The following is a 21,310-nucleotide window of genomic DNA, read 5'->3' on the forward strand; positions in this document are numbered from 1 at the left end:
GGCACACTAATAAAGGAAGAAACATGCATACATTCATGGCAATGCAACCATTTGGCGTAATGCTGAGTTTTTGATTGACAACTGTACCTTTAAATGGCAAAAGTGGATTTCACAAGGCATATTGACCACAAATGATTTCTTCATCAGTGATACTCTAAAATCTTTTCCTGAACTGCATCAAGAATTTCAGTTGCCAGCCACTCAAATCTGTAAATACCGACAGCTTTCACACTACCATAGGCATGCGGCTGGGTGTTGTTGCTATGCCCTAAAGGAGTCCCCCACATTCTCCTACGTAAAGAGATGGAATACTTATAAATGTGCAACTTATCAGGGCACTCTTGCAGGATACTAGAATACGCTGGGCTGCCCAAAGTATCTTTGCTTATTTGAGGGACGTTTGGAAAATACTAAAGATACTAGTAAAGAACACTTCATGTATCTTCGTGGCTAGTTCTTCTGCATGACACTATAGATATAGACAAAACTACAACATAATGGTAGCGATGGATGTCGGCAGCATTATCTACAACTAACATATGTATTCTCAGACACTCGCAAACAATTATGCTGCAAGCAAAGAAAAAGAAACATCAGAATTTGCAAGACCAGGTATACATGCAGTGTCATGTGATAAATGTATATCCCTTGGTGATAAGTAAGTCTTCACTGTCATGTTTGTACTGTTATAAAGAAAAGCAGAATAAAATAATGTAAAAAGAATATTCTATATAGAAAGTCATTCACTATAACACAGATTATCGGGGATTAATGATAGTTTACGGAAATTTAAGGGCAATGCTGCATACCTATGTGAAAGTTAAATAGAGACTACATTACATGCCAATGATATCAGAATAATTAAAGGATGATTTGAGAATAATTAAAAGTAAGATGCTCAACTTTTAGGTCTGCGAGTCCCACAGCAGGAACTGCCCCTCTTCTACGACCTAAAGCCAACCCATGGAACAATGTAGAATACCAATAAATTAGCAAGCACAGAGGTGTGAGAAAACCACAGCTTCTGTCTGCCACATTGTTTGTACAATTAACAAGATTAGGAACATCACCACCTTCCCTTGTGGAATAGCTGATGGATCTCCTACAGCACAAACTGCCCCTCAACATGGCTTGTGGCCTACAAAGGGCTGTAGCGCCATGGAGCTGTCATGCAACATGATGCAGGCACAACAGACAAAGTACTACAAAATTAGGCTATTATTCAGAGGTCATAATCTTAGGCACATCCCCTGGTCCATTGTCCTGCAGCCACAAATAGTTCTCGATATATCTGTAAGTATCCACCGATTTCAACAAAGGACACTAGGGACCCGATTTAGAGTTTGGCGGTTGAGTACTCTATCACAAACCTGGCAGGAATGCTGTCCACCTTATTTCAAGTGTATTAGGATATAATGCACTTGTGCCCGGGTTACGGTTCTTTATTGAACAAGGTACATACAAGATTGGTCTTCCCTCCGTATACCTCTCAGACTCTTTTGGATAAAGAGCAAAGAATTCAAGTGGAAAAGCCAGCATTAAAGTCACCTGTGCATGAATTGCTGATGAATCCAAGAAACCTTATTTTGACCCATCCAGTGGCAGCCAATAAATAGAGAGGGGGAAGGCACACATGTACACTCACTCATACCCATTCACAGCACACACTCACAAATACAGATACCCACCGAACATTAAATAAAATTAAACTTACCAGGCCACAACTGTTATCTAAGGTGGCGGGAGGGAAGCATGGGTGGTTCCTGACGATTTTGACTGTGCCTCCTCTCATTGGCTGACCTTGTTATGTGTCAGCCAATGAGAGGAGGCAGCGTCCCTTACTCTTCACAGAGTGGGGATGTGGTCAATGATACAGCTGGCTCCACCCCACTCGGTGACAAGCATCAATGATAGATACTCGGCCCTGGGCACTTTAGGGCATAAAACTGAAGAGCCCAGGTCCAAGTCTATTGGTGATGCTCCCTTTCGACAAGTGGGAGGACCACCAAGCGCCTTGCTGGGCTGATGAGGTTACACCCTCAGGGCTGTGACATCTTCAGCCCAGTAACTTTCAGCTCAGGCAGCCAGGCGCCTGCAGATTTAGCGCGTATTTAGCACAGGGCTATGGGACCTGAACATGAAGAGTGTCTGTTAGGCTGACTTCTGCTAAACCAGACAGACACTCTCCATGTTTGAAAGAAGGGCAGGCTGCCGCTTGACCCATCTTTATGTACAGCAATATAGCGGATACCAGTCCTGTGGGACTAAGTGCCATTCTCACCCACCATGATCCTGAGCCTTCCGCCGACTTCTTTGCCAGATGTTGCAACTAGAGTTATGTGAAATGTGGAGGCTCTAGAATGGAATGGGGAAGTGACAGTTGCATCCAATCCAAAGTAGCTTTTTTCGAGATATACTCATAAAAGCACAAAACAAACAACATTTAAATATACAGAGTTAAAAAAATTCTTAGCTGGATTGCACATATTTAAAAAGATTTGATTAAAAACTAGAATCTAAACAAATGAAAGAGATACAAATTTCATTTCAGCAATATACACTAGATTAAAAGTTAATTTACAACAATAAAAGCAAATTTCTAATTAATCAATCACACTCTATTGGCCAAACTATAGAGGTTAACTTTGCTATTCACCAGAAATTACCCAAAATTTGAGTTCTGCCTTAACACCCACACCCACCCTAAGTATTTGGCTACCGCTGTTGAAATAAATGGCAAAATACTGGTGCACATAAGCCTTTCAACTTCAACACTCCTGTTTGTGCCCAGTAGTTTGCACATTGGGGTCAGCCAAACTCGCCTGGGGGTTGCATAGGGGAAAAGCAAATGGGCAACTGTTTCATTATGACTCCCACAAGCCGGGCAGTTGTTATCGCTTGTGTCAGTCCACCTGGAGGTAAGTGACTTCAAAGGTAATGATCCTGCCCTAAGTTGAAAATACAGCTTCCTATTCCCTTGGCCTGGTGATAATGTCCCTGTAGGATTCGAGCCTGGGGGTAAATTTTGTTCCTAAGAAAATCCCTGCCATGGTAGATGAATCAGTGCTACTCCAAGCATTATAAGCAGCCTGTTCCCAGTACTTCTCATTTAAAATGTTTTTAGAGGGATAAGAGGTTTCTGTTGGGTTTTCCCATAACATTTTCATACGCAAGCATACCAGGCTATTTCGAACTCCCCTTAGCCAGCCGATTTTGTGAAAGCCATCAGATTTTATTACATCAAGAAATCCTGCGGCATATGATGAGAGTTCAGGTGTCGCAATAACCTGCGCCAATATAAGATTGATTAAACACAGATCTGTTGACTGGGTGTGAGTGTTTGATTGGTTCAGATGCTCCGTCCATCACCGTCCCCCTTTGTACCCCAATATAAGATTGGGCGCAGCTTGGCGACATCTGCAATAGCTTTTCTACCCAAATCATATCTAAGCGGCTTTAGGGGGAGTGCTTTGTGGAATATTAGTAATACTACGGAGAAACTTATTTTCGGAAAGAGTTAAAGAAGCAACTTTCTCAAACCCCCATAGTTCAGCGCCGCAAAGCGTGGAGCTAACAGCTTTTGATTCATAAACTTGGAAGGCGGGCCTGATCGGTTTTGTTAACGACCTTTTATGCTCCAGACTTAAAGCACCTATAGATTGTTGGTGTTTTAGAGCAGCTATATCTATGTGACAGTCCCACTTGAGGTCCTTCTCTAGGTGGATGCCCAAGTAGGTAAAAGCCTTGACCAATTCAAGTGGTTGACTATTCATAAAAAGTTTTCCTTTGAAACTTCGATGCAGATTAAAAACATTTTGTTTCTGTCACATTAACTTCGAGGCCTTGAGCAGCACAAAACTCATCAAAAATTACAAAAGCTCGCTGGAAGCCACTCGGAGTTTTGGAAATAATTAATGTGTCATCCGCAAACATTAAAATCGGAATTTTTACACAGGCTAGAGAAGGGGCATCTGTGTTTACTGGCAGCAGACGGTCCACTATTCCATTAATATACTAAGAAAATAGGGTTGGTGCCATGGCACAGCCTTGCCGCACCCCATGTCCAACCGGAAATTGGGTGGTGACCCTTCCCTGCCCCCCCCATTGGATTTTAGTGTAGTTTGCCTCTTGCAGCCTCATTATCAAAGTTGAAATCTCATCAGGAAGACCTAATTCCCTCAATGTCACCCATAAATGGGAACGGGGAACAGGGTCAAAAGCTGCACGTAGGTCAACAAAGGCAGCATAAAGGCTGCCTTTGCCCAATGTCGCAGTCTTCCAATAAAGAAGAATAAAACGGAAGACGTGATCAATGGTACTAATATATTTGCAAAAACCCGCTTGGAAGGGGGACAATATACTACTCTCCTCAATCCAGTCTAAAATTGTATTCAGGATCATCCTCCCTAATACCTTTTGAATCGTATCTATCAAACTGATAGGTCTGTAGTTCTCCTTTTTTGTATACTGGAATTATCACGGCCCCTTTCCAGGAAACTGGGATCGGGGCACCCTGAGCCGTTGCATTTGCCATCAGCAGAATGTATCTACCCCATCATACTTTGTTGTAAAGAAACACATCCGCAGGAACACCATCGGGGCCCGGCAGTCTACCTCCAGCCACTGCATTAAGAGCTAATAAAACATCATTATCATTAAAAGCCTGATATGTATAAAAAACATATCTAAGGTCTTCCATTTGATTCTCTAAAGGGTTGCATATTGTGGCCTAAAATAATTAACCCATCCTTCTTGGAAGACATGATTTTGGGGCTGATCTGGCTGACCCCCTCTGCCCCACTTTACAATATTCCAAAATAGTCTAGTATTATTCTGCATGCTAGCTTCTTTGAGATCCTGCCATCGAAGCTCATCCCATAGGCGCTTGGCTTTATGGATAGCTCTTTTATATTCCTGTCTTGCTGAACGGACAGCATCCAATTCCCCACCCCTGATAGCATTACCAAGGGCTCGCCTACAATGGTTATACCACCGCAAGGGTTTGGAGTCAGCTAGTTTCTTAGTTCTAAAAGGCTTAAAGATATGGGCACTTGTACGCATGAAAAAGCTGTCATGTAACTGTGTTACACGCCCCGGGTCACCTCCGGATCCAATGGCTTGCTCTATCTCTAGAATGGTTCTTTCAACATATTCAGTAATGTTTGCCAGGACCTCCGGTTTTGTTATTACATGTGACCAGTTAAGCCTGCGCATGTCATTAGTAGGGACAGCGTTTGGGGCACTAAGTTCCACCCCACCCACCCATGGTTGCTCCGACGTTCACCAGTCATGAGTGACAACAGGGGGTTATGGTTGCTTTCCATGCGATCCTTAACCATCATATCAGTTATCGTGTACCAAAGTTTCAAACTGCAGAGGATGTAATCGATCCTACTTTTGCTGTGCCCATTATTGAACGTATTAGCCCCAAGCCTATCCTGCGGTGTCCTACCATTAAGGCTCCTAAGTCCCCTTTCATAACAGATAGTATTAATCTGGATGAGTTCTAGTTTTGGCTATCGGGAGTAGCAAGTGGCTCATAAGTTCAATTTAAATCACCCGCAACAATCACACTACTGTCTATTGAGTAAAGCTCGTTGAGGCCGTCCAAAGCCGCTGTCGCTATAACTTGAGACTTTCTCCCCCGAACTCCCCTCACATAAATATTATAGATGTCCAGAAGCCGTAAGGGGCCCAGATCCAGTCTTATGACCTGGATGTCACTGCTCCTGGAGGACAGTTCTTTAATACTCAATACCAGTGCTTCGCGCACCCATATGGTTAGGCCACTCATTGGGCGTTCTTTGGCGCCTTTAATTGCGGGTACGAAAAAGTTTAGGTGACCTGGGCAAAATTGCGGCTCGAGCAGCCAAGTCTCTTGAAAGGCACCAATATCAAACTCGCTGATAAATGTGAGCTAATCCGATGATAGTGTTTTGGAACCCAAACCTGCAGTGTTCCATGAGATGAATGAGCCCCTAATGGCCTGTGTGTGGTAGTGCGTTGCCTTGCCTTGGAAGATTAGCCCTGGACTGTCTCAGTAATCCAGGACCAGAAGCATCATTCGATTGGATTACAATAGGAGATCTCACCTCAGGGAAACCACTAGGAATGACAGTGTTATCTGCCTGGGAGCTATATATACTAGCAGGCAAGCAATCAACCAAACAAATACCTGGCCCTTGCGGGTTTTTCATTTTGGGGATATAACTGGCAGTGTCAGCGCTACCACCTTGATCCTCTACACTATCACTGTACAGGTATCTTTTATCAGGGATATAACTGGCAGTGTCACCCCTATCGGCACCGTCCTCTATACTAGCACTGGCAAGTCCTTGCACATATACACCAGGGAGTCAATCAATATTTTCCAGCCCAGAACTTCCAATACTGCCCCGTGACCTCTGCCCAGAAGAGTGGTGGGCCTGAAAAACATATGGGGTCTTCCTTAACTGGCTGCACAAGTGGGCAGGGGGACTGGTTCTAAACTCAAGAGTAAATACATTTTCTTGCCATTGCCTGTGACCGAAGTGTCAACATTATTCTGCTTGAGTTTTGTTATTTAGGGATGCCACTCACATTTTGTTTCTTCTTTTTGCTTTTTTCAGTTGTGTGGTCTTTGGTTTCAAGATGCAGGGTTTAGAAGCATGTTTTAGGTCTTATTTAATTATTTTCTTAAGAGCAGAGAATCAAGAAATCTCAAATTCATATTTGATATTTTGGCTACATTTGATTCTTTCACTAATAGGTAAAACGGCTGGTTTCATAATAATATTTTCCAATATTTATTGTCACGTTTACCCACAGACAGAGAATGGGGGAAACTCCTTGATACGGTTGTATGGCATTACAACACGGGCTTTTACCACGCGTGCCATTACAACGCTGTTTTTACAACGCAAGTCGTTACAACGACTTGCGCTGTAAGCGCTGGGTAGTGGAATAATTTAATTTTCTATTCCAACTCCAGCCCACGTTACAGTAGGGAAGGTGTTGGAATAGAAAATTAAACTATTCCCTATCCAACAGAGCCCTCCAGCGCAAGTCGTTGTAACGGCTTGCATTGTAATAGCAGCGTTGTAATGGTAGCGCGTGGTAATACCCGCGTTGTAAAGGCTGTTCCCCCTTGATACAGCATCCCCCTTTTATAACAAGTTAGTATTGATAGGAGAATTGCCAAACAATTGCTCATTCCACGGAGCCGTGGGGAGGCGTTATTTGAGCAAGGCAGTGTCATGACAACTAATTCAGTTGAGACACCCTCCCCACTGTTTCTGAGGCTCATGGATCTGTGTCTCTTAACAAACAAAAGGGTATTGTATACAGTGCATGATTACTTGCATTCTCACTTACCTGTATATATATCACTAGTTTCACTCTATCTATATCGTTCTCATTAGTATAGTGAGGATAGAAGGGATCAGTTTTTGTCCTGATGAAGAAGCCCCAGCTTTTTGAAACATGTTGACTTAGGAACATCCACACATTGATGCAGGACATCTCCTACTCACCTCTTTTAATAGGACCAGCTCCAGGAACTATTAAAGTTTTTAGTCCACAGGGGCCAGGTCTTTTTTAAACTCACTTTTTCACTCACCCATGACCCTTCCTCTCACAAACTCCTACACCACATATAGTACTGAAGATCAGTGCTCCGCATAGTCGTAGGGCGTAGAACGCTCCGTTCCGCTGCCGGACGGGAAGACCTCCATGATGAAGCATGACATCAAGGGCCCTTTTGGTGTGTGAGGGGTATTTAAACAAACACTATGTGCTTTCAACCATTGTAGGAAACACACTCTAACCTGTGAGAACACTTCCACTGAAAGAAACCCATCTACAGGTGGATCCTTGTATTTTGCCAGAATTGCCAAACAACCCAGGCGTTAAACATTTAATGCAAGGTGTTGTGACAGGTATATGTGAAAAGAGTGCTGCCACCAAGCATCTGGGATAGTGGTGAAAACATGACACCAGACTTTTGGAAAACATGGAATGCAATGTCACTTGGAATGCTGCTGCAAAAAGTTCTTAACAAGTTCAACAAAGACTGGAGTGATATTGTTTGCATTTACAGTAAAGTTTTGTGATGACCTGAGCTGAAGTGATATCCTGTAAGAGATCCTTGCCACTTGTTAGATGGTATGATGAAAGCATCTTTACAATCTTCAGAGTTAGTGAAGACTTCTATTGACTTTGTAGTCCTTTCTAGTGCACTGTTTCCTTATGCACATGAAAATATTTCTCATTTTGTGCTTTGTGTGGCATCATAGAAATAGTCATCCCAACTGCGTCATTTAGCCTGGTGGTTTCTAAGTCCTAGAGGCCATGAATGCTATATTATCCATGTGGTGACCGTTTACATAATTTTTACTTAGTGATGATGCCAAATGCAAGGAATGTTAGGATCTTCAGTCTCATATTGATAGTGATGTGAAAAACGACACTCTACCGCATTGTTAGATTTCTACAGGAAAACGTGACTGCTGTAGTGGACATAATTAAAAAACTAGAGTCTGAAAACACCCTTGTCTACTAATTGTTCAGCCTAATTGCTGTAGATGTGAAACATCTCCTTGAGAGTAGGCTGGGCGACTCTTTTAGTGACTTTGGCACTGCAACATACTTCATGTTAGAAGGCTTGCCACTTGGTAAGCAAAGAAATGTTGAGAAGCAATACTGGAAATTTAATTTTACAATGCATGAGAAATGGCTTCCAATTATGCATATCAATGTTCCTTCACCAATCATGGCATTTGTAGTCAATGAACCCTCACTGAGGTACACTGGACAAGTTCTAGATCCCTTCCGTAAAGGGGGATTTTCTCTGACTTTGGAAAGTACTGCTTCATTTTTGACCGCTTCAATAACTTTGAGTATATATTTACAACAAGGGGTGGTGAGGGACAGAGTCTCTGAATTAAGCAGAATACTCTCACCCAGTCAAGAGATCAGGGCTAGATCCAACACCGTTTTTTAGCTCATTGCACCATCCCAGTTTCAGAACCTGGCTGTATGCAAATTAGTCTGTCCCTGGCCCAGTGCATCATGGGAACAGGGCAGACCAGACTACAAAAGCCAATTCTTACACTGGGAAGGAAACAAGCTTCCGGGGACCGGTTTCTTGCATTACAGCCGTCTTCGGCCCGGCTTGCTTGAATCCTGATGGTGCAATGAGCAAGGGACTCATGTCTGAGTATACCCTTCCACGCTTAGGGTGGACAAAAATATTTACAACAAGGGGTGGTGAGGGACAGAGTCTCTGAATTAAGCAGAATACTCTCACCCAGTCAAGAGATCAGGGCTAGATCCAACACCGTTTTTTAGCTCATTGCACCATCCCAGTTTCAGAACCTGGCTGTATGCAAATTAGTCTGTCCCTGGCCCAGTGCATCATGGGAACAGGGCAGACCAGACTACAAAAGCCAATTCTTACACTGGGAAGGAAACAAGCTTCCGGGGACCGGTTTCTGGCATTACAGCCGTCTTCGGCCCGGCTTGCTTGAATCCTGATGGTGCAATGAGCAAGGGACTCATGTCTGAGTATACCCTTCCACGCTTAGGGTGGACAAAAATATTTACAACAAGGGGTGGTGAGGGACAGAGTCTCTGAATTAAGCAGAATACTCTCACCCAGTCAAGAGATCAGGGCTAGATCCAACACCGTTTTTTAGCTCATTGCACCATCCCAGATTCAGAACCTGGCTGTATGCAAATTAGTCTGTCCCTGGCCCAGTGCATCATGGGAACAGGGCAGACCAGACTACAAAAGCCAATTCTTACACTGGGAAGGAAACAAGCTTCCGGGGACCGGTTTCTGGCATTACAGCCGTCTTCGGCCCGGCTTGCTTGAATCCTGATGGTGCAATGAGCAAGGGACTCATGTCTGACTATACCCCTCCACGCTTAGGGTGGACAAAAATATTTACAACAAGGGGTGGTGAGGGACAGAGTCTCTGAATTAAGCAGAATACTCTCACCCAGTCAAGAGATCAGGACTAATTTGCATACAGCCAGGTTCTGAAACTGGGATGGTGCAATGAGCTAAAAAACGGTGTTGGATCTAGCCCTGATCTCTTGACTGGGTGAGAGTACTCTGCTTAATTCAGAGACTCTGTCCATCACCACCCCTTGTAAATAATTTTGTCCACCCTAAGCGTGGAAGGGTATACTCAGATGTGAGTCCCTTGCTCATTGCACCATCAGGATTCAAGCAAGCCGGGCCGAAGACGCCTGAAATGGCAGAAACCGGTCCCCGGAAGCTTGTTTCCTTCCCAGTGTAAGAATTGGCTGTTGTATTCTGGTCTGCCCTGTTCCCATGATGCACTGGGCCAGGGACAGACTAATTTGCATACAGCCAGGTTCTGAAACTGGGATGGTGCAATGAGCTAAAAAACGGTGTTGGATCTAGCCCTGATCTCTTGACTGGGTGAGAGTACTCTGCTTAATTCAGAGACTCTGTCCATCACCACCCCTTGTAAATAATTTTGTCCACCCTAAGCGTGGAAGGGTATACTCAGATGTGAGTCCCTTGCTCATTGCACCATCAGGATTCAAGCAAGCCGGGCCGAAGACGCCTGAAATGGCAGAAACCGGTCCCCGGAAGCTTGTTTCCTTCCCAGTGTAAGAATTGGCTGTTGTAGTCTGGTCTGCCCTGTTCCCATGATGCACTGGGCCAGGGACAGACTAATTTGCATACAGCCAGGTTCTGAAACTAGGATGGTGCAATGAGCTAAAAAACGGTGTTGGATCTAGCCCTGATCTCTTGACTGGGTGAGAGTACTCTGCTTAATTCAGAGACTCTGTCCATCACCACCCCTTGTAAATAATTTTGTCCACCCTAAGCGTGGAAGGGTATACTCAGATGTGAGTCCCTTGCTCATTGCACCATCAGGATTCAAGCAAGCCGGGCCGAAGACGCCTGAAATGGCAGAAACCGGTCCCCGGAAGCTTGTTTCCTTCCCAGTGTAAGAATTGGCTGTTGTAGTCTGGTCTGCCCTGTTCCCATGATGCACTGGGCCAGGGACAGACTAATTTGCATACAGCCAGGTTCTGAAACTGGGATGGTGCAATGAGCTAAAAAACGGTGTTGGATCTAGCCCTGATCTCTTGACTGGGTGAGAGTACTCTGCTTAATTCAGAGACTCTGTCCATCACCACCCCTTGTAAATAATTTTGTCCACCCTAAGCGTGGAAGGGTATACTCAGATGTGAGTCCCTTGCTCATTGCACCATCAGGATTCAAGCAAGCCGGGCCGAAGACGCCTGAAATGGCAGAAACCGGTCCCCGGAAGCTTGTTTCCTTCCCAGTGTAAGAATTGGCTGTTGTAGTCTGGTCTGCCCTGTTCCCATGATGCACTGGGCCAGGGACAGACTAATTTGCATACAGCCAGGTTCTGAAACTGGGATGGTGCAATGAGCTAAAAAACGGTGTTGGATCTAGCCCTGATCTCTTGACTGGGTGAGAGTACTCTGCTTAATTCAGAGACTCTGTCCATCACCACCCCTTGTAAATAATTTTGTCCACCCTAAGCGTGGAAGGGTATACTCAGATGTGAGTCCCTTGCTCATTGCACCATCAGGATTCAAGCAAGCCGGGCCGAAGACGCCTGAAATGGCAGAAACCGGTCCCCGGAAGCTTGTTTCCTTCCCAGTGTAAGAATTGGCTGTTGTAGTCTGGTCTGCCCTGTTCCCATGATGCACTGGGCCAGGGACAGACTAATTTGCATACAGCCAGGTTCTGAAACTGGGATGGTGCAATGAGCTAAAAAACGGTGTTGGATCTAGCCCTGATCTCTTGACTGGGTGAGAGTACTCTGCTTAATTCAGAGACTCTGTCCATCACCACCCCTTGTAAATAATTTTGTCCACCCTAAGCGTGGAAGGGTATACTCAGATGTGAGTCCCTTGCTCATTGCACCATCAGGATTCAAGCAAGCCGGGCCGAAGACGCCTGAAATGGCAGAAACCGGTCCCCGGAAGCTTGTTTCCTTCCCAGTGTAAGAATTGGCTGTTGTAGTCTGGTCTGCCCTGTTCCCATGATGCACTGGGCCAGGGACAGACTAATTTGCATACAGCCAGGTTCTGAAACTGGGATGGTGCAATGAGCTAAAAAACAGTGTTGGATCTAGCCCTGATCTCTTGACTGGGTGAGAGTACTCTGCTTAATTCAGAGACTCTGTCCATCACCACCCCTTGTAAATAATTTTGTCCACCCTAAGCGTGGAAGGGTATACTCAGATGTGAGTCCCTTGCTCATTGCACCATCAGGATTCAAGCAAGCCGGGCCGAAGACGCCTGAAATGGCAGAAACCGGTCCCCGGAAGCTTGTTTCCTTCCCAGTGTAAGAATTGGCTGTTGTAGTCTGGTCTGCCCTGTTCCCATGATGCACTGGGCCAGGGACAGACTAATTTGCATACAGCCAGGTTCTGAAACTGGGATGGTGCAATGAGCTAAAAAACGGTGTTGGATCTAGCCCTGATCTCTTGACTGGGTGAGAGTACTCTGCTTAATTCAGAGACTCTGTCCATCACCACCCCTTGTAAATAATTTTGTCCACCCTAAGCGTGGAAGGGTATACTCAGATGTGAGTCCCTTGCTCATTGCACCATCAGGATTCAAGCAAGCCGGGCCGAAGACGCCTGAAATGGCAGAAACCGGTCCCCGGAAGCTTGTTTCCTTCCCAGTGTAAGAATTGGCTGTTGTAGTCTGGTCTGCCCTGTTCCCATGATGCACTGGGCCAGGGACAGACTAATTTGCATACAGCCAGGTTCTGAAACTGGGATGGTGCAATGAGCTAAAAAACAGTGTTGGATCTAGCCCTGATCTCTTGACTGGGTGAGAGTACTCTGCTTAATTCAGAGACTCTGTCCATCACCACCCCTTGTAAATAATTTTGTCCACCCTAAGCGTGGAAGGGTATACTCAGATGTGAGTCCCTTGCTCATTGCACCATCAGGATTCAAGCAAGCCGGGCCGAAGACGCCTGAAATGGCAGAAACCGGTCCCCGGAAGCTTGTTTCCTTCCCAGTGTAAGAATTGGCTGTTGTAGTCTGGTCTGCCCTGTTCCCATGATGCACTGGGCCAGGGACAGACTAATTTGCATACAGCCAGGTTCTGAAACTGGGATGGTGCAATGAGCTAAAAAACGGTGTTGGATCTAGCCCTGATCTCTTGACTGGGTGAGAGTACTCTGCTTAATTCAGAGACTCTGTCCATCACCACCCCTTGTAAATAATTTTGTCCACCCTAAGCGTGGAAGGGTATACTCAGATGTGAGTCCCTTGCTCATTGCACCATCAGGATTCAAGCAAGCCGGGCCGAAGACGCCTGAAATGGCAGAAACCGGTCCCCGGAAGCTTGTTTCCTTCCCAGTGTAAGAATTGGCTGTTGTAGTCTGGTCTGCCCTGTTCCCATGATGCACTGGGCCAGGGACAGACTAATTTGCATACAGCCAGGTTCTGAAACTGGGATGGTGCAATGAGCTAAAAAACGGTGTTGGATCTAGCCCTGATCTCTTGACTGGGTGAGAGTACTCTGCTTAATTCAGAGACTCTGTCCATCACCACCCCTTGTAAATAATCAATAACTTTGAGGACATATGCGCTCAGTTTAAGGCATATTGCAAAACCTGTCCCATAGAATCGCAATCTTCAGGTGCACCAGTATTAGCATGGAAAGCTATGTCAGTAGCCAGAATTAGCAAATTGTTTACTGGCTGTTTTGGAGTTGACTGACTCAAGTGCCAATGTTGAGAGGGCCTTTTCACAGATATACGTTTACACGTGTAGGAAACAGTGAGCATGCATGACCAACGACTCATTGAAGAAGTATTGTATGATGTACTGCAATAGGTTTGATTTGTAAAAATATATTTGGACCTCATATACACTGTATGCACGCTTTCTATATACCACGGACTATCAGTGCAGAAAGCAAGGAATAATAATAGCAAAACATTCCATTAACACAGTAAAAACACAGTTTCTGTTGTTTTTAACGGTGCGAAAATCTGTAACCACTGATAACCACCGTTTTTCAAAAGTATTGAAATAATTGGAAAACACTGAAAAAAAACCACCAGAATTTACCAAAAATAGAATTTGAAAATACGAAAGCATAGTGATACCCTTTTGCACACAACAAAACTGCATTTCTTTTAATTGCCCTTCCATTTCTAAACCGCTGATACTTCCAGTAACATTGTCAGACCATAGTGTAGTCAGTAGGGAGATATGTAAAAAGGAGAGAGAGACCCCTTGTTGTATAGCCAAGGGAATAGGGTACTCTTGACAAGTAAAACAAATATTCCCTTGGGTTATGAAAGGAAAAGGATACAAGGTTCAACTCACAACTAGGTCGTACCTCACAAGGTGCACAAGTATACAATCCATCAAAGAAAATCCCACCTAATATTTGAATCAATTGTTAAATAGCACTAAAGTTATACGAAAATCTTTTATTGTTAAAAAATTGGTTACAATGTTAAAATTTCAATACACTTCCTATCTATCACAGTTTTATGCAAAACAATTGATAAAAACAATTCATAAAAACAATAAATGTAAAATCCCCAATTACAATCGGTTTACACAATATACCATGACATTAAAAAAGAACAATAGTTACACAGTATACTTTGTCTTTCAAAGGATCATATCCTATGGGAGTTTAGAAACCTAGCCTGGATACACTCATTTTCGTATCTGCAGGTCCAAACTTTCCCTTGGATTATGTACAATGATGCGTCAACGCCGTTTCGATGGGTTTGATCATTATTCCATCTTTATCAAGACAATAGTTAGTTTGTTTCTCTCTGTATTCCTTATTGTATAGCTTGGTTTACATGCCCTCTTGAGTCAAACTTTATCAGTATGTTCAGTATTTCTACTGATTAAAACAGTTTTCTGTTTGATTTCTCGTCAGTTAATGCAGATACTCTGCTTAATGCACTCGCTGTACTAATACGTTCTAACTTGCTTTTGGCCAACCCAAGGCGTCGCTTCAATTTCCTGCCGAGTGGCTACTGTATTTAAATGCCTTAATTACGTATTAACTTTCTTGTACGCTCTCCCGTGTCCGTTCGTTCACAAGGGTAGAGTTTTTTTTTTATTCTTCACTTCCTCTAACTTGTTGCACTCATTAACTGCAGAGAATCACTGAGCGATTGCTCCTCTTCATGGGCGGGTAAACTCATTGAAGAATTATTGTATGGTGTACTACAATAAGTTTGATTTGTAAAAATATATTTGGACCTCGTATACACTGTATGCACACTGTCTATATACCACGGACTATCAGTGCAGAAAGCAAGCAACAATAATAGCAAAACATTCCATAAAAACCGGAAAAAAACACTGTTTCTGTTTTTTTTTAATGGCATGAAAATGCATAACCACTGATAACCACAGATTTCTAAAGTATTGAAATCATTGGAAAACACTGAAAAAGCCCCACTAGAATTTACCAAATATATAAATTGAAAACAGGAAACCTTAATGATACCCTTTTGCACACAACAAAACGGTATTTCTTTTAATTGTCCGCCCATTTCTAAACCGCTGATACTTCCAGTAACATTGTCAGACCATAGTGTATTCAGTAGGGAGATTACACTGTTAAAGAAAACTGCCCCTACCAAGGTATCAGGGAAATCAAATTCTTCCTGGGCTTGAACTGGGTGGAAGCATTGGAACTCAACTCTGTTTTGGTCAAATCTTAGCTTGAAGAGACAGACAAAGTTGATTTACAGTTGTCCAACTATTCAGCCTGGCTGACTGCAGCAGCATATAAATTAGCTTTGCTCAAATGGAAGTCATCTAGGAGAAGTAACCCCTCAGCTCCCTGGTTTGGCGAAATGCTCTGTGCAGCCAAGCAGGAAAGTTGCAGACAAGAACGGCTTTTTAACTTACGACTGTTGTCAATGCTATGCTTAGGACAGGCTTTTATCCCAAAGTGTGGAAATCTGCATCAATCATTCCGTTGCTTAAGAAATCCAACTTGAATATTTTAGATCCTAACAGTTTCAGACCTACTTCTAGGCTCCAGTTTCCAGCCAAGAAGACCGAGAAGGAAATGAATTCTCCGTTATTGGAATTTTTGAACAATAATTATCTGTTGGATGATTACAAATTTGGATTCCACAAAGGACATTCCACGGAATCAGCACTTATTGTGGCCAGCGAGATGATCAGGGCTACTGTAGATAGAGGTGGTAATGCAGCTGTCATCTTACTCAACCTGACTGCGGCCTTCAACACAGTCAAACCGTGACCTTTTGATGGACTGGTTAAATGCCTGGGGATAGGTGGTGTGGCTCTGCTCTATTTAGGTATTTTTTAGTAGAGTGTGTGCAAACGGTAACCCAGGAGGAATTTACATCTCAACCTTTTTCATTACCTTGTGGTGTTCCCCAGGGTTCATCGTTAAGTCCTACCCTCTTCAATATTTATGTAACACCACTAGCGGCTCTGGTGAAATCTTTTGAGTTGTCACTAGTATCATATGCTGACGACACCCAGATTGTTGTCTCACATTCCAGCCAAGGCCCAGATCGGAATTATACTTTCCGTAACTGTATAAGTGGTGTGAGCTTAAGGATGGGGAACAATTGCTTCAAGTGAACACCTCAAAAATAGAAGTTATTCTATTTGGAAATAACACCTCCCTCTGGAACCCATCATGGTGGCCCAGATGAATTAAGCCTGCTCCCTGTACCAGTAAAAAGGTGAAAATCTGGGGTTATTGACTGATGACAGACTCACTTTTAAGGATAAAATAAATAAGGTTATTTCCATCGCCATTTACACGCTTCGTGCTATTAGGTAAATAGCACAGTTCCTCCCACCCAATTTGTTGAATACAGTTGCTTCAGCTCTTGTAATGTCCAGAGTGGACTATTGCAACAGCCAGTATCAAAATCTGCCAAAAGTTGCACTGATTCAGCAATGATTCTTGAAAACTCAGTGGCTAGGATGCTGATGAAGATCCAGAGATTTCAATCTGCCTCCTGAGTCTTGGTGAGATTACATTGGCTCCCTGTTCAAAAGAGGATAGTGTTTAAAGCTCTCTGTATTACTTACCAAGTAAACAGGTCCAGCCTACCTAAGACAGAAACTCAGAAAGTATCTCCCTGAGAGGACTCTTCATTCCAGCTCAGCTAGAAATCTGGTGGTGCCTTCCTATATAAACTTTCCTCATGGGGAGGCAGGAGCTTTGTGGTCTGGACCACATGCAATGGAACAAGCTTCCCTTGGAAATAAAAACTGCACCCCCTCTTTTTGAGGTCTTGTAAGTCTCTAAAACATGGCTTTTTTTAATTAAATGGCTTGGCCTTTCTTCCTACCTTGTTCCTTAGAACCAAGACACCTCAGGGTATTTGCTCTCTATAAGAACTAAAATAAAATCAAATAAAACAAGATTGACAAGGTGAGGATTACTTTTGTGGCTTACAAAGGAGTGCATTGTCATACTTTTCTTTGAAATTGTTAAAACATCACGTTTATTTTTGTTTTTCAGTCACAGTATATTTGTCTTTTCCCAGGTCGGAATGAGCTGATAGCACGCTACATAAAACTGCGAACTGGAAAAACACGCACAAGAAAACAGGTACATATAAAGAAAGTCAGAAATGATTTGCAGTATGTCCCTTTGTGATTGTGTACTATTTTTCTTTTGTGTTCTGACGTAGGAACTGTAGGGGTAATTTAGATTAACATGCAAAAAGTTGTGTAGAAGCCTGTATTGATTTAAAGATTTGCATTGATATAGCCTGTGTGATACATGCTTGCTCATTACAACATCACCCAGAAAAACGAAAACACTGGTCATTGCAGTTTGCCAGTTTTTATTGTTGTTCAAAGATCTGTTCATTCAATATGACTTTCAAGTGACATACAACATGTTGAAAACATACGGAACTTCATATGAGCATTAACATCTAATTAAGATTCAGCTTCTCTTTTTAAGAAGTCCCAATGCATCGCTCCCTCAATTCAAATCATATATATTTTGGTAAATCAAGTCTTTAGGCTACTAATACAAATACGTTTTGTAAACAAAGCCCAACACTCTCCCCCCCCAACCCCCCCCCCCCCCCATTTCCCTGGTGGTGGTGATTCTTTGAAATGTGCTGTTGAATAGTTAGGCAAGTGTCTGATAGAAGGGTAGAGCCCTCCTCTGGCTCTACTAGTACTATGTATGGCCAGGGACAACCTCATGTGCGTAGGGGCATAGTCAGGCCCGTACCCTGGCTAACCTAGAACTGGAAGCGGAGCATGGCTCGTACAGAAGGTGGGCACACTGCAGAGGGAGTCCGCGTGAGAGAAAGGAGACCAGTGGGCCCTATTTATATTCAAAAAAATTATATTCATCTCTGAAAAACTCTGCTAATCTTTTCATAGTGAGAATTCTCCATAAACGTGAGTGCCATAGCGACATGGCTGGCGCCTCCTTTTTTTGCAAGCCGCCACGATTGTCGTCTTGGCTGCCCCTAGACAGGCCCACATTATTGCCTTATCTGCTTTAATGTGTGTTAGGATTTCCTCCCAGAATGTTCGGATAGTATGGCAGTCGCACCATATGTGGCAGAAATCCCAGAGAAGACCGTAACCCCGCCAACAGAGATCGGAGGTCTCTGGAAATATCTTTTTTAGTTTAGTGGGACAGTGGTACCAATTGAAAAGGTATCACACACAGAGAAGGTCCCAGGGGTAAGTTTATAGACCCTGCTGTTAAGCCCCCTGTATATCAGTGACACCAACCTAAAATTAACAGAGAGTCAAGAAACAAACAAACAATGTACCCAAATAAAGTTACACAGGAAATAGTTATTAAACTATGCAAGTTCCCATCAGTCCACCATCGAGACCGCCCTTCATCATCTGGGATCTCTGGTGCATAATTTCTGTCACATTAAAGGGTAAAAAACCTGTGCTGGCAGATAACTACACCAGGCACAGGAAAAACCACAATGATAATTACAGATGTGAAACAGAAAGGCGTATCTAGATGGGAACAAAGTAGCAGTGCGTGAAAAAAGATGTGTGTTGTGAAAAGAAAGAGAAAAAGCTCTAAAATTAGGTAGTGGTCGGGAAAAACAATTTAATAAACACCCTCACACTCCTAAATCAATAAAAACAGTGCAATAGTGGTTTAACAAATAGCCACTAAAGATGAAAGGTCGACATGTTTCTGCAGACACATGGAGTCTAGTGATCTCCTGCTGCTTCTTCGTGACCATTAATGCTACTGCTAGAAAAAATAATAAATAACAAGAACCATATCACCTGAAAGTGTATGTATAAACATCTTCTCATCCTAAAGATAGGGGAGAAAATTATAATATAAGGGTACAAAGTCATGTATGCATATGAATTTTAACGTGCACATTTAGTGCCATCATTGTTATATGCTAGACATAAGCTAATATTGCCCAGCACTTAGACTATCAAACTCAGTCACAAATCACCAGTTCAGCAAATTTGTAGATAAGGGTTCACTCACCCACTTGATGAGAAGGAACCACTCCACCTCACCTGGCACGAGCTCAGGTTAATGGATGCACTGCACTAGAAAAAACAACAAATCAAAAGATGTATCCACATCTAAATGTGTTCCTAAACTGACCGGTCTTAGCATGCTCCACACCAAGCATCACATTCCTGCCAGTGCCGTGGAACATCACCAGGTCAATTAGCTATATGTTATAAATGGATAGTTAAAGGTCGGTACCGACGCTACAAAGAGTCACCACTGTTTCCAACACATGTAAACATGCGTATGCGCTTAGCTTAAATGACGGAGTACCAAACGAGCGACTTTGGATGTTTGAAAGGAGCTCAACCCCTCTCACTCACACACGCATGCATGCCGCCTTACCTCTCCGTCGGTGCACCGGTCGTCCCTCTAAGCTCTATCGTAGGGAGGAACCGACCCGGTGCACCGGCGAGGTAAATAAACCTCTCTCGCTTCCGCATTCGATGCGCAACGATGTCCGACGCCCCCTGTGCGTGGTGACGTCATGCGCATCCTCGCCACTGAATGCGCTCTTCGTGATGGGAAATGTAGTTCCCGACCTCTGTCTGTTACGTGATACTGGCTCACTGGTGCCCCTTGCCCAGTGTTTCCTCAAAGCACAGTAGCACAGACAAGGTGTAATAAAAGACCCCGCATTAGTAATGGGAGGTATATTCAGTTATTATCTGATGCTTAATGAGGGGTGACATCAACGGACGCGGTCTGATAGTAAATTCACTGCGTTCGAAACAAATAAACACCCTTGTCGATTTATAATCATTTTATGACAATGCTGAAACTTTGCCCTACTATGGAAAAGAGTATCCAAAGTTTCCGTCTCTTAAGTTCATTAGACAAGGAACTCGATATGACAAAGGCGGCTGATTAATATGGAAGAATCCATGCAGGTTAATCATCCCGCTGAAAAGACAACTAGACATATGAAGACTGAAAACGAAGACCAGACTCATCCTCTGCACCAAAGCATAGTACACCACCATAGTGCGTTCACTCGGTATGTAAACCTCTCATGTGTGCTAGGACGGGTTACATTGTCACCCCAACATAGATCTAATTCTTCTGTAGTGACAAACGTGCCCGTTTACCAATCACAAAAGCTGTATTTTGTCAATGAGATACGGGTCTATTAATGTGACTCCCCTTACAGCTAAAGGGACATCCACGGGATTGCGTCATTCAACCCACATTCATCACTACGAAGGCGATAGACCCATTTTTGTTCACATTTGAACAGAAATTTGGCCGTATCAGTAACCGACGGTGGAATCCACGGTTGGTCTAATACTGTCCACATGATGTCCGTGGGTAGATGACCCACCTGCAAGAAATGGTTAGTCAGTTTGGTGGCTTGTTTGCAGCACCGGATTGAACTTTTATGTTCAGAAATTCTGAACTTTATCTTTCTGGTGGTCATCCCCACGTAGTTCAGTTTACAAGGACATGTTATTAAGTAAACCAAGTTTGAACTATTACAGTTGGTGAACCGTTTTAGTTGCCAAGGTCTGTCTGTGCCTATGTCTATAGTGAGTGTTTTTGTCGTTTGTGGACACGCCGCACAGCCACCACAAGGATGGTGTCCGGTGACTGCGGGCATGTCCCAAAGGGTACCGACAGCTCGAGGAATCATGATTTTAGGCCTTGTGTGGACCAGCTGGTCTCTAAGATTTTGGCCTCTCCGAAAGGCAAACAGCGGAGGAGGTATAGGGTCACTCCCTGTCCTAAGGATTTTCCAATTCCTCTTAACAATTTTTTGGACTTGGTTGGAAAGTGTACT

General features: G+C 43.6%; 1 protein-coding gene across 1 annotated transcript in view; it reads left to right on the forward strand.

Annotated features, from left to right (window-relative positions):
• The window catches only part of TEAD4 (TEA domain transcription factor 4), a 479,147-nt gene that overhangs the window by 152,061 nt on the left and 305,776 nt on the right, over positions 1-21,310 (forward strand). The window contains exon 3 of the mRNA XM_078647400.1: positions 17,543-17,607. Within this exon, the coding sequence (XP_078503526.1) occupies positions 17,543-17,607 (65 nt within the window). The remainder of the gene's footprint in view (positions 1-17,542; positions 17,608-21,310) is intronic.

Source organism: Lissotriton helveticus, chromosome 1_1 (assembly GCF_964261635.1).
Source record: "Lissotriton helveticus chromosome 1_1, aLisHel1.1, whole genome shotgun sequence".
Lineage (NCBI taxonomy): Eukaryota > Metazoa > Chordata > Amphibia > Caudata > Salamandridae > Lissotriton > Lissotriton helveticus.